The sequence below is a fragment of the Bicyclus anynana genome, chromosome 2, assembly GCF_947172395.1.
Source record: "Bicyclus anynana chromosome 2, ilBicAnyn1.1, whole genome shotgun sequence".
Taxonomy (NCBI): Eukaryota; Metazoa; Arthropoda; class Insecta; order Lepidoptera; family Nymphalidae; genus Bicyclus; species Bicyclus anynana.
The window spans coordinates 6,301,290-6,314,013 of NC_069084.1; the positions used below are offsets into that span (position 1 = coordinate 6,301,290).

Consider the following 12,724-nt stretch of genomic DNA (forward strand, 5'->3'; position numbering starts at 1 on the left):
CAAATAAGCCTGAGCTTTCAGATCTAAGTACGAGTAGATCAAGCAATGTTGAAAGAATTTTCTGATTTTATTATAAAGCCTCTTTTAGCTAAACTGTTAAAGAATCGTATTCAAATCAGAGTGGTCTAGAGTTGTATCCCCGCATGAGATATCAGTTGAAATAGCATTAATTTTTAATTTGCCTTTTGTTGAAAGTTTGTTGTTTTTTTTTTCAATGAAATATATCAAAACTAAATCATAGAATACAACATGGTTATTTTTAAATTTCTCATGCGAGTACCTACAAATTTTTATGATTAAAAAATAGTTATTAAATTTTAAGTAAAACACTAAAAATTAAACCATTTTCTTTCGACTTGCAGTAGTAGGGGACGACCAGATTTCGAGCCGCTACATAATACTGTACTTCAGGCACCGCTTGAAGATTATCTTTATAGCTTTGGATATTTCGTACATCCTCCCTTCGTCACTCTTAGTTGGGCTTGAATGTACATAAATACAAATTTGTATTCATAAAGGTGTTAAAGTCGTACCGTTTGTTAACAAGCAGCTGTCCTAAACTTTATTTAAAGGAATAAATATATTTTAAAGCTCGAATAGACAAGCGCTTTCATGTTATACCTCACCTACACTTACTATCAGGTGATATTGTGGCCAAGCGTGATTCATCAATTATTAAAATATGAATAAAGTTTCGGTTAAAAAAATGCGGATTTTTTTTTTTATTTCTGGGAAGTTACGAGTACATATTGTTTCTGTTACTGAAAGACGTGATAGCCCAGTGGATATGACTTCTGTCTCCGATTCCGGAGGGTGTGGGTTCGAATCCGGTCCGGGGTATGCACATCCAACTTTTCAGTTGTTTTGTTGCATTTTAAGAACATGTGTGTGTGTGTTAAAAAACTAAATAATTATCACGAAAAAATGAAGGAAAAACATCGTGAGGTAACCTGCATACCAGATAATTTTCTTAATTTTCTTAATAATGCGTGTGTAAAGTCTATCAATCCGCATTTTGCCAGCGTGGTGTACTGTTGGCCTAACTCCTCTCATTCTGAGAGGAGTGAGCCGAATATGGGTTGATGATGATGATGACATACTTTTCTTTATTTTTTTATGTTTTGTATACAGTATAGGGTAGGGTTAAGCTGCGATCACGCTTAATGGTAAGCAAGGGCTGTAAAATGCATGCCGATGCCTATGGTGGAACGCGCTTGTTTGAAGACAAGTTTTGTAAGGGTATACTAGTAAATCGCAGGCGTTTACGGCGGGCCTTAAAAAAATATTTTTGAGGCTACTGACTGTTCTTTCAAATGGAATTTTTCTACAGCACATGTATTACGAGTATGGCACAAGTATCTACAAAGACAATTGTATTCTCCATTCGGCCCAGGACTTAAGGCTTTAAGCTTCTTAAGTCTTTTCCAAGGTATGTATATGTTTCAGCATATACATACCTCTGATATCCCTCCTCCAGATTGTTTCTGGAAATTTCTTAACGTGTTTACAGTCCATCACAGTTTATATTATCATCTTAATAATAAATCATCCATAGTAGTGTCAAAGTAATGGGTACTGGGCTTTACAACGGGTATTCGAATTCTGGACCTCGTGTCACACATCTGAACTTAATAACAACTAGACCAACGAGGCAGTTAATAAAACGGCTAATTAACCAGTAAACAATATAACGCAGTTAAGGCGTGTGTAGCGACTTCAAGAACACATGCTCTAATTCCGCCGGCACCAGATGGCAGTGCAGGGCCGCCATTACTGTATGTCATCTTTGTTGTACCAGTGATGCGAAAGATCATACATCGATAAAACAAAATAGGTACTATTGTGGGAGGCACCATTTGTCACGTTTTGTTGATGATGTACCTACGGCCACGAGGGCTCGTAATTAAATACATCACTAGATAAGGTGCTTTTAAATTGCATTAAATTTTTTTTTTCGTGTTGAGTAAGTGCCGATGGCTCCATGTGGGACCACTACGGCGATACCGGGGGGCTTGGGCGAGCGCAGAAGCATCGCCTGATGAGACATGAAGGCTGAAATAAAGATAGAGGATGGAACGACTATCTAAGGGCGTCTCCTATGAGACTCGGACCTCGACTTAGAGGGCCATTTGGGAGGGGGTAAATGGGACCTGAGTGAATCAGTCCAGACGTCCCCAAGATTGTGAGTTAGAAAACCCACGTCCGGGTGACGTTAGATATCGGGGGTTTGCATTCAAGTTACAATAAATATTAACCCGTAACACACATTATGTATACTTTTAAAAACGAAAAGCCACTCATCCTTGACGCACAAAGATGAAATTTGGGAAAGAGGTAGTTAGTAGACAGAAAGATTGAGGAGTAAAAGGTAAGCTTGGAGGTAATGCGGAGCGATGAAAGTCATATTACCAAAAGAATTTTGAAATTGCAAGAGGAAGGACACAAGAGGAATGAAGGGTTAGAGTGTGACCTTGTATAAAGGACTTGTACAAAATGGAGGGGATTGACATATTTTGCCGATCCCATTTAAGTGGGATAAGGTAAAGATGTTGTTAGTTTATTAGTAGTTAAAAGACTTCCGCTGAGAACGGAATTTGCGATAGGGTCGGATTAAAGAGGTCTAAGGGCAGACGAAAAAAACCGTGATAGTGGACATGACCTCTGCCTCCGATGCATGCACCTCCAACTTTTCAGTTGTGTGCATTTCAAGAAATTAAATATGACGTGTCTCAAACGGTGAAGGAAAAACATCGTGAGGTCTGGACTGGAAACATCGTGGATCTGTATACCAGAGAATTTTCTTAATTCTCTGCGTGTGTGAAGTCTGCCAATCCGCATTGGGCCAGCGTGTTGGACTATTGCTATTAGCCTAACCCCTCTCATTCTGAGAGGAGATCTCGAGCTCAGATGATGATGATATATGGCAGACGAAGTCAAGGGGGTCCGCTAATTTTAGGTAAAAACAAAAATAATATCATAGAAAACCTTAACTACAACATACAAGCAGAAGTTCTGTAAAGTGAGTTCAACACAAATTTATCAAAACTAGTATTCTAGCTAATATAATTAAATTACGATTTCAAAGCCGAGTTTACACAAAATTATGCTGTAATTAATTGAAAGCTACAATGAGGGACGTTGGCAGTACTAAATAATAAATTGTTTTGTCGATAATGGAAGCCTGCATGTCCGAATATTAGGCAATTTAATTATTGTTTTCGATCGGTTCTGTTTATTGTTGTTTCCACGTTGTAACAAAATTCGTAACAACCCCTCAACTTCATGATAAAATGTCATAACTATATTAAGTTAAAATTAAAACTAATTTAGGTTCAGGTTGTATAAAAAATTATAATGATTTAACTAACGACGCCCTATGTTTCATGAAATTCGTTGCGGTACTGAAAATAATTTGTATACTTTTACTGCCAAGAAGTCTTTCCTTAAAATTATTATGAAGTTTCAGATGATGATAAAATTGAATGGTAGTTATTAGGACTATTCTAATGACAAAAACCCATTAAAAAGTAATAGGAAAACACGTTCTTTTATTCATTTTAGGTATTCAATATAGAGAGCCGATCATTATGAATATTCTTTTTGACCAATTTGAAAATATACATACTCTTTCAAATTAAAAAAAAAAACAATAAATGGCGGAGTTAAGTTTTCTTAAAACTTTCTGAACCTATTGTGTTTTCAAATTTGGTTAAAAATAATGAATTACCTTTGTATTATGTACATATGGTCGACGCATATTGAAATCAATTTCGAGACCTAAAATCCAATTTGAAATAAATCAAAACACAGTTATATTATTCATAAAGCTACGCGACGTCCGATTTATTGAAAATTTATAAACCGTTTTGTACTCGTAATGTTAATGTACTCATTTTTGTCCAATTAAAATCCGCTTTGACTGCATTTAATTTAAAAGCTATTAATTAATTATACTGACCATATTTCAACCTATTTCATTGAAATTTATTAATGTAATGAATGTATTGTTCTCTATGAAACATAAGGATAGTTTGCGAAAATTCAGAAAATTTCACTGATTAGGTAATAATTAGTAATCAGTGAAAGTTACGTAGTAACCTGTTCTGGAGTGGACCAGCAAACGCAGAGTAGGATGCCCTCCAGTTAGATGGTCCGACATCAAGAAGGTAGTGGGAAGTGGCTGGATGTGGAAGGGATCGTGTTAGTGGCGCGCTCTTGGAAAGACGAACGACGGACGAATACAGGCTGTTGATGACGTAATAACTATTGCCCCAAGAGGGTCTTAAAGTGTCACAATAAGCTTTACTTTTTTCTATGCTTCAAAGAGCTAATCGTAGTGTGTGACGTTAAATTAATTATAATTAATTTATAATATTTTTTTATTGAAGAATTCAATACTTTATTTTACTTTAATCTATTATATTATATGCAGGATTTTTAGCCCTATAATACTTCCAAACGCCATGGTCATGAGCCGCTTGCATCCAGCGATCATTTCGACTTGTTTCATAAATCATCAGTCCACCTAGTAGGGGAGCTCCAGCACCTTGGGACCTCACCGTCCGTCGGATATCTAAAATATGCGCTCTGTTTAATGCCACTTTAGTTTCACGACTCGTTGACATTGTCGGAAATTTTCGTTTTTTTCCTGACATCTGACGTAAAAATACTCTGTGCACAGCTCTCTATAAAGCCTGCTGTTACGGTTCATATTTGGCTCACTGTTGAGCACAAGTCCTCTCAGAGTGTGAGGGGTTAGACCAGGCTATCCTGGCCACGCTGGCCAAATGCGGATTGGTAGACTTCACACACGTAGAAAATTAAGAAAAATCTCAGGTGTGCAGGTTTACTTGCGATGTTTTTTCTTCACCGTTGGAGACACGTCATCATATTTAATTTCTTAAAAGGCAAATGTCATATCAACTATCACGGTTCTAATGCAAATTTCTCGATATGTTACTAAGACACATCACTGGTCCGTGCTGTCTAAAAGCTATTAGCAGTCGCCTTCGGAGGCGCACCTGCGACTGTCATTTCCTACGAGAGATTACTTACCTTCAACATTAACGCTGTATGCTGTTGGGGCAACGAACTTTAGTAGGTAAATTCAATAAACATACGAGTATCTACGAGTATACCTACTAATATTATAAAGCTGAAGAGTTTGTTTGTCTTATGAACTACGGGTGCGATTTGAAAAATTCTTTCAGTGTTAGATAGCGTATTTATTGGGGAAGGCTATAGGCTATATATATTATCACCATATTTCAACGGCAACGGAAACGCGTGGTGAAACCGCGAGGCGTCCTAGTATGACTATACACACAAACGTGTGTGTGTCTATAAGTATACTAGTTAAATGTATGCAATTGAGCCACTAAACTGTTGATCCAACGACCGTGCTATCAACTTACCAATACGTTTAGGCAACTATTAATCTTTCGCTTGACTGGTGACTTGCTTAAACTGCGTACGAAGACATTACAAGATAATTTTGTTTACAAAAATACATTGTCCCAGCACAATGAAAGAGCGATAATAAAAGCATATTTGTCGTTGTATTAGAATAAAAGACAAAGCGATATCATCATTATTAACCCATATTCGGCTCAATGCTGAGCTCAAGTTTCCTCTCAGTATGAGAGAGGTTCGGCCAATAGTCCACCACGCTGGCCCAATGTAGATTGGCAGACTTCACACACGCAGAGAATTAAGAAAATTCTCTGGTATGCAGGTTCCCTCGCGAATTTTTTCTTTCACCGTTTGAGACACGTGATATTTAATTTTTTTAAATGCACACAACTAAAAAATTGGAGGTGCATGCCCAAGACCGGATTCGAACCCACACCCTCCGGAATCGGAAGCAGAGGTCATATCAATTGGGCTATCACGGTTCATAAAATAAAATATATCCCTTAGCGTCATAGAGTAACTAACGATTCCTCTGAGTTTAGCGCGCATTGCATACGATAGACGTCCACTGCTGGATATAGGCCTCTTGCATGGACATCCAAACGCAACGGTCTCGAGCCGCTAGCATCCAGCGGCTCCCTGCAACCCGCCTTATATCCTCGGTCCACCTAATGGGGGGTCGACCAACGCTGCGCTTTCCGGTGCATGGTCGCCATTCGAGCACCTTGGTACCCCAACGTCCTGCTATGTGGCATGCCCATTGCCACTTCAGCTTCGCGACTCTGAGCTATGTCAGTGACTTTAGTTCGTCTGCGGATCTCCTCATTCCTGATTCTTTCACGCAGAGAAACTCCAAGCATAGCTCGCTCTATCGCCCGCTGAGTGAATTTGGGCCTTCTAATAAGGCCCATAGTCAGCGACCAATAAGCACCAGAGGACATTTTTAGCATACTAGTCAAAGATAGTGAGTAAGTCTGTAGAAGTAACCGCGATCATAGAGTTTACTCGTAATAAAGAAACTCATTTTTCGAAGGATAACGAATTCACGAGATTATATAAGCCATAGAATCGGACTTTTACAATTATTCACATATTCAAAGATCCTGCAAAAGTTCACTAATTCACGCTTGTAGAAAAAAAATGTAAGTTACATTTCCACAGCTTTCAATTCAAGCTTTAGAGTCAGCTGAAAACAGACTTGCATAAATCTAACTCACAGTAGCAGATTGTTTTTACCGTACTTTTTGGTTCAAGTTAAATACTGTAGCGCCATTCTGTAACGATGATTTTTATCACGCAAGTATAAGTTTCGAATTCACCTCTACGTCTCTCAATCTTACACGATACTATAGACTGAGAAAGATAGAGATGATTTCGAAACTCGCACTAGCGAGATATACAAACTATAGTTACAGAATAAAACTGCTGAACGCTTTTTACACATCCACAAAATACTATTTTGTACCTACTAGGAGAAATTTCCTCAATTTTATTTGTTATTTTTGTCTCCAATTGCCTCGGTGGTTCAGTGGTTAGTCTATCTAGTTTTGGATTACGAATTCTTGGGATCAAATCCTGGGTCGGGCTTTGCGATGGATAAATTTACTTTCTTCTGAGAAATTTTCAGTCAAATCTCTGCACGGAGTTGAGAAGATACTGTACACCCCGTGCCTCGGAGAGCATGTTAAACCGTCGGTCCCGGTCATTATCATTATTTTTTTTTATGTACGACCAATATTCCCGTTCCCATCCAATTAATCGGAAAGACAATGTTAGGAGTGGGTACCAGCGGCGAAGAGTCCATACAGGCCGATACCCGCCGAGTGGGTACGAAAACAGTCCAACGGGAAGGAATTTAATTTAATTGAATTAGGTCCTTACGGCATACGTTACGGAGTCCTTTTACTATCGAGCTATTGAAGCTACGAATACAACTACTACTACAAGTCTAAGGCAGTCCCACAAAACCTGTGTATCTCCCTGTAGTAAGGTGGTATGTGTAAGATTTTCTCCACTAAAAAAGAAGGAACATACTTGTATGTAATATACAGACTGCAAAAGGCAGTAATAGACTAATAAAGTCTTACTAAACTACGGATGCAGTCCGAAGAGATTATAGAATGATGATGAAAGATGACTGCCGGATGTATCACGTGACAAATACGTTGACGTTCGCCGGATAGTCAAATACAGTTTTGTCATGCCCTGTAAAAAGGTATCTAAGACGGAACACCGGGCGAAGCGAAGCCAGGTCTTTGCTTTGTTATAATAAATTTAATTACACCGCTCGTATGTCGTATCTTGTCCCAGAACAGAAGAAACTGCGGTTGCCGACGAAGTTACTTCCGCGATTATTCAATTATTGCCACAGTTAGGAGTTTCGTCGAGTTGGGCTTAAAAAAATATCCACAAATCTTTGAATTACCTTCGGATTTTTAAGGTCGGAAATACGATTTGTTTTATTACGAAAATGCTTTCGCTCCGAGATTTGCAAGTTTATTATGAAATTGAATTTTGAGATGAAAAAAATATTTCAGCTCTTTCTTCCTTTCCGCTGAAAGCGTTCGTATTTTTGTAACGCTTTTACAAAAATGTTGTTTTCGTAACTAGGTATTTAAGTTTCTGAACGTATGAATAATGTTTTATGTTAATTACTTTGGCATTTCTATGAGCTGAGTACAACCGCGATGTTTAAATTTGAACCAAAGATTCAGATTTATTTGAAGAGCTGCTTTACATTTTTGCGTAAATTGTGGTGTTACTGGTTAGCTAATGTAATTTCAGATCAGGAGGTTCTGGGTTGGAATCCTACGCCGGGCTATATGAGAAAATAAGTTTTTCTTCCTTCTAAGAATTTTTCAGTTAAATTCTCAGCTCTGAGTTGGGAAGTTGGTGGTGTTACACCCTCGGAGAGCACGTGAAAACGTCGGTCCGGTCATTTGGTAATTTATGAATTTAGCATTATCACTCTAAGCTCACCAACCCACATTGGAGCAGCACAGTGGGTCCATACCCTCTCTCCAATGACTGATGCATCAAAAATAATTACAATTAAGATACAAATTTATAAACATTTTAATTAATAATACTTTGCAGTGTAACATTGTTTTGAAAACTTATCATTAACGAAAATAATGTGAAATGCTTTCTTCTTAGGGCGCCTCTCCGACTAGCGAAGGTTGGCAGTCAGTCAACCAAAAGTCAGTTTCTTGAACTCGTCTCTATCCTACGCGAGGCGAAATAATTGTGCGGCGCTCGCGATCTCGGTCCACTCTCTGATGTTTCTCAGCCAAGATTTCTTCCTGCGACCAACGCCTCTTCTACCAGCAACCTTTTCCATCAAAATGAGCTCTCGCGTAGTAGCACGTGCCCTAGATACGCGACTTTTCTCGTCTAATGAAATGCCTAGTTATCTATATTTTATGCTCAGTTACCTATATTTAAAAAATATACGAGCGAAGCAAATACATAGTTACTTACATTTTAAAAAAATCATAGTTTAAAGGACAATCGTGTTTAGGATATTACAATATTCAGATGATAAAAATGCTTGGCATTAAATTGCACTATTCGATTGTGTACTTAGTTCTAGATAAATTTGTAAAATGGTGATAAACAAAAAATATACCCTGGCTAAGTTTGTTAGCCCTTCTCGGACCATGGTGCGTAACTTTCATTTTAAGTTTTCGACCAATTTTTATCACCATTATCTAATAATATTATTACTTGACGTTTCGAAAGTACTTATAAACTAAGCCTAATTGAAATAAATGAACATTGACTTTTACTTTTTTGACATGTATTTTCCGTTGGCCAAGTATAGACCCCGGTAAATAAGTTGAACCATAATGACAGTTGTCTGAAGTACAATTATAAGCAACTATAAAGATTAAAGAGTATACTACATGATGAATAGAAGTGCTATTAAAAGGCACTTATGATCAAAAAGTATAGGTACGTATAGCTTAGAAAGACTTTTTGAATTGAAACGAACCGGCAGGTTGCCAGTTTCCTCTGCTAAAAGGGCTGTCTGTTTTGTTTGCTCCAAGGTTGATTCCAAAAGACGAGGTTGGTGTTTGGTGTAGGTTTAGATTTCCACCCACGGAGTACTCCGTTTGTTTGAACATCGGCGTATGGGAGACTGAAGCGTTTGCTCCTACCGTGTTCCTAGAAAGAAATTATTGAATGTCAATTATAAAATTAATTAACTACAGTAGAAGCCGTTTAATACGATTTCGCAGGGACCCAACTAAAAACGCGTCTTAGACGGGAAAATATACGGAATATGGCTGAGGGATAGTGAAAAATATAACGACTAATATACACATACATAGTTATAAAAATTTGTGTATTTGGTGTAAAGACTACCTTATTATGCTACATAAAGTAATCACTTTCTGGTATGACAAAAAGATTTTGAAGTATTAGCAATTACGAAATTTTCAATTAAATTTTACTTTTGCAGTGCCTCTACAAAATTTTGAGTTTAGAATTGCATCATGTCATGGGTCGTTTGCTTTCAGTTCTTTAAGAAATCATGTATTAGTCTGGTCCTGCAACCTTGTTTAAGGACCTATAAGATGTCCTGATCTATCTGTTGTAATTTATTTGGCGCATTTGGAATAAGACGCGTGTGACATCTATGCGTATTAAACGGGCTGACGAATCGTATTAAGCGTTAGGAAATGTATGAAAACATGTCTCAAGTTGTCGGGACTGGTGTAAAATGAAGTATTATGAGGGAAATCGTTTTAAGCGTGATCGTCTAAAGCGGGTTCTACTGTATTCTATTTTTAGGATTAACAGGGGCTGGTAACTTTTTGCCGATCATATTCACATCTCATTCTGAGCTTACCTCAACTTGGCAATAAAAAGTGCGTGCCTGACTTGTCCACCGAAGGTTCCGTACGTAGAATCATTATTATAAATCATTATGATATCTGTTACTATATCAGAAAATAACTCTGAGCACTATGCCGTCATTTCTGAGCGGTACAGGTGAGTACGCGAGTGAAGAGTAAGGCTTGCGACCCTTATATTTCGACTCCTGGGCTGAAAATATGTACGGCGTTTACGGGTAAAGTATCTAAATTGCAATTAAGCAAGGAATTGCAATACAAATGTCATAGTTCTAGGTTAACGGAAATCTTCTTTTCATGTAAATTTATTTATTTTAAATTAGTTTATTTTTTACTACTTCATGGGGCCGTAAACCTGACTGTACGGTTCACATTCACAATATAGTAAGTACCTAAAAGTTCCTAAAGGGTTCTGTTGTTTCCTATTGAGGTACGAAACTCTAAAAAAATGGGATTAAAATAATACAAAAAATAGACTCACTTGTAACTATAGTCCATTCCACCGCCATGTGTTGCGAAGTTCGGACCAGCCTTCGGCATCACAGAGGTAGTAAAGGCGTTGGCAGTCAGTCGATGGGTGTCATTATTCACCAAATGCAAATTTGTGGAGGCTGTCAGAACATTAGCGCGATTTGGCACGTGCACTCCTGTCAAACCTACGGAACCGGCGCTGAAAGCGAGAAATATTTACAAATCAATACATATAAATCAAATTATTATGCCATGATAGCCCAGTGGATATGACGTCCGACTCCGATTCCGGAGGGGGTGGGTTCGAATCCGGTGTGTGCATTTTAAGAAATTAAATACCTATCACGTGTCTCAAACGGTGAAGGAAAACATCGTGAGGAAACAATGTACACGATACCATTAAACAAACAATTGTAAAATGGTGATAAACAAGCTTTTTTAATATTTTTGTCTGTCTGTCTGGTTGTTTAGGCTAATCTTTGAAAAGACTGAACCGATTTTAATCAATCTTTTACTGGAAGATTGTGCAACAAATAAGATACATTTATCCTAGAAAATCCATGGCCTGTCGAAAACATGTTATCGAGTTATTGTTTGTTTTTAAGTTTGTCGACTCTTGAAATGGCAATCGGTTCTTAGCTATTTTAGTTAATGTTATAATTTCATTAAATTATACCCTACTTCCGTATTTTTTGTCCATAAATTATTATCCAATTACCACTAATATTTTACAAACAGATCTTGAACACCGGATTGGTTGCTGACCAAGACTGTTCTTATTGTTGACTGTTTCTTAATGTATTTTTTCTTAATAAAAAAAAAATATTATCAAATTAGAGAAAGAGGATAAAAACTCACCTAGTTTCCCCTCCCAGGCTTAAACCTGCATTGGCGTACGCTGGTGCATTGGGCTTCATTGGATCATACGCCTGCCTCACCCCATTAGCAAAACCAGTCACCGAAACATTGCCTCCATCCAATTCCTTAACTCCAGTTATTCTAAAGTTTTCTGTTTTGTCAGGGTTTGTTGACTTATCTCCAGTTAACGGCATTTTCGTAATGATTATGTTTTACAGTTCAAAGCAAAATCACAATTGTATCTTTTACTAAGCCAAGGATCCAACTGTTTGTTGATGACTGCATGCAGCTCTTTATAAGTTTAGATCGCATAGTGTAGTGCTTTTGTTATTATCGATATATAACAAATTCTCACTGATGTTGTGAATTCTCAAAGAAACTTTACAAATCACAAATTTATAATCATTATGTTGAGTTAGTCCACCGTACAGGGAGCATTTTTACAACTGATTAATTTTTCGCGATTAGCCTAATTTTGGTGAGACGCACAATTTTTATATTTACGAAAATTCTTGATTCTGGTAGCTAGCAGGGTTACTAGGTAATAAAAAATTCTGAGTGTAAGAATGAGATAAGACAATGTGACAGTTAAGTTTTTTCAACTATGAATTAAGCAATGGTAACAAAAAACATCTGGATATTAACAGATTATGATAAACTCCCCTCCTTCCAACTTGTACCAATAACGGGGTCATCAAAAGTTAATTACCAAGTGTTTTTCTTACTGTTTTGTACATTAGTAAATTGTACCTTCATTTGTACAATTTTTGCGATAAAAGGTTTTCTCTGTTTAAGTATGTCGCAGATTATGATAGCCCAGTGGATATGACCTCTGCTTCCGATTTCAAATCCGATCCGGGGCATGCACCTCCAACTTTTCAGTTGTGTGCATTTGAAAAATTAAATATCACGTGTCTCAAACGGTGAAGGAAAAACATCATGAGGAAACCTGCATACCTGAGAATTTTCTTGATTCTCTGCGTGTGTGAAGTCTGCCAATCCACATTGGGCCAGCATGGTGGACTATTGGCCTAACCCCTCACATTCTGAGAGGAGACTTGAGCTCAGCAGTGAGCCGAATGTTGGTTGATAATACTATCAGTTACAATAAATTAGTCTGATCC

General features: G+C 37.6%; 1 protein-coding gene across 1 annotated transcript; it reads right to left on the bottom strand.

The window, feature by feature from the left end:
* Positions 1 to 8,469: 8,469 nt before the first annotated feature.
* LOC112045597 (defense protein 3) lies at positions 8,470 to 11,872 on the bottom strand. Its single transcript, XM_024081851.2, has 3 exons — positions 11,601 to 11,872; positions 10,753 to 10,941; positions 8,470 to 9,579 (listed from the first exon to the last, which is right to left on the bottom strand). Exons 1-3 carry the CDS (start codon positions 11,792 to 11,794, stop codon positions 9,378 to 9,380), a joined length of 585 nt encoding a protein of 194 aa, XP_023937619.2. The 5' UTR covers positions 11,795 to 11,872; the 3' UTR covers positions 8,470 to 9,377.
* Between the last annotated feature and the right edge of the window lie 852 nt (positions 11,873 to 12,724).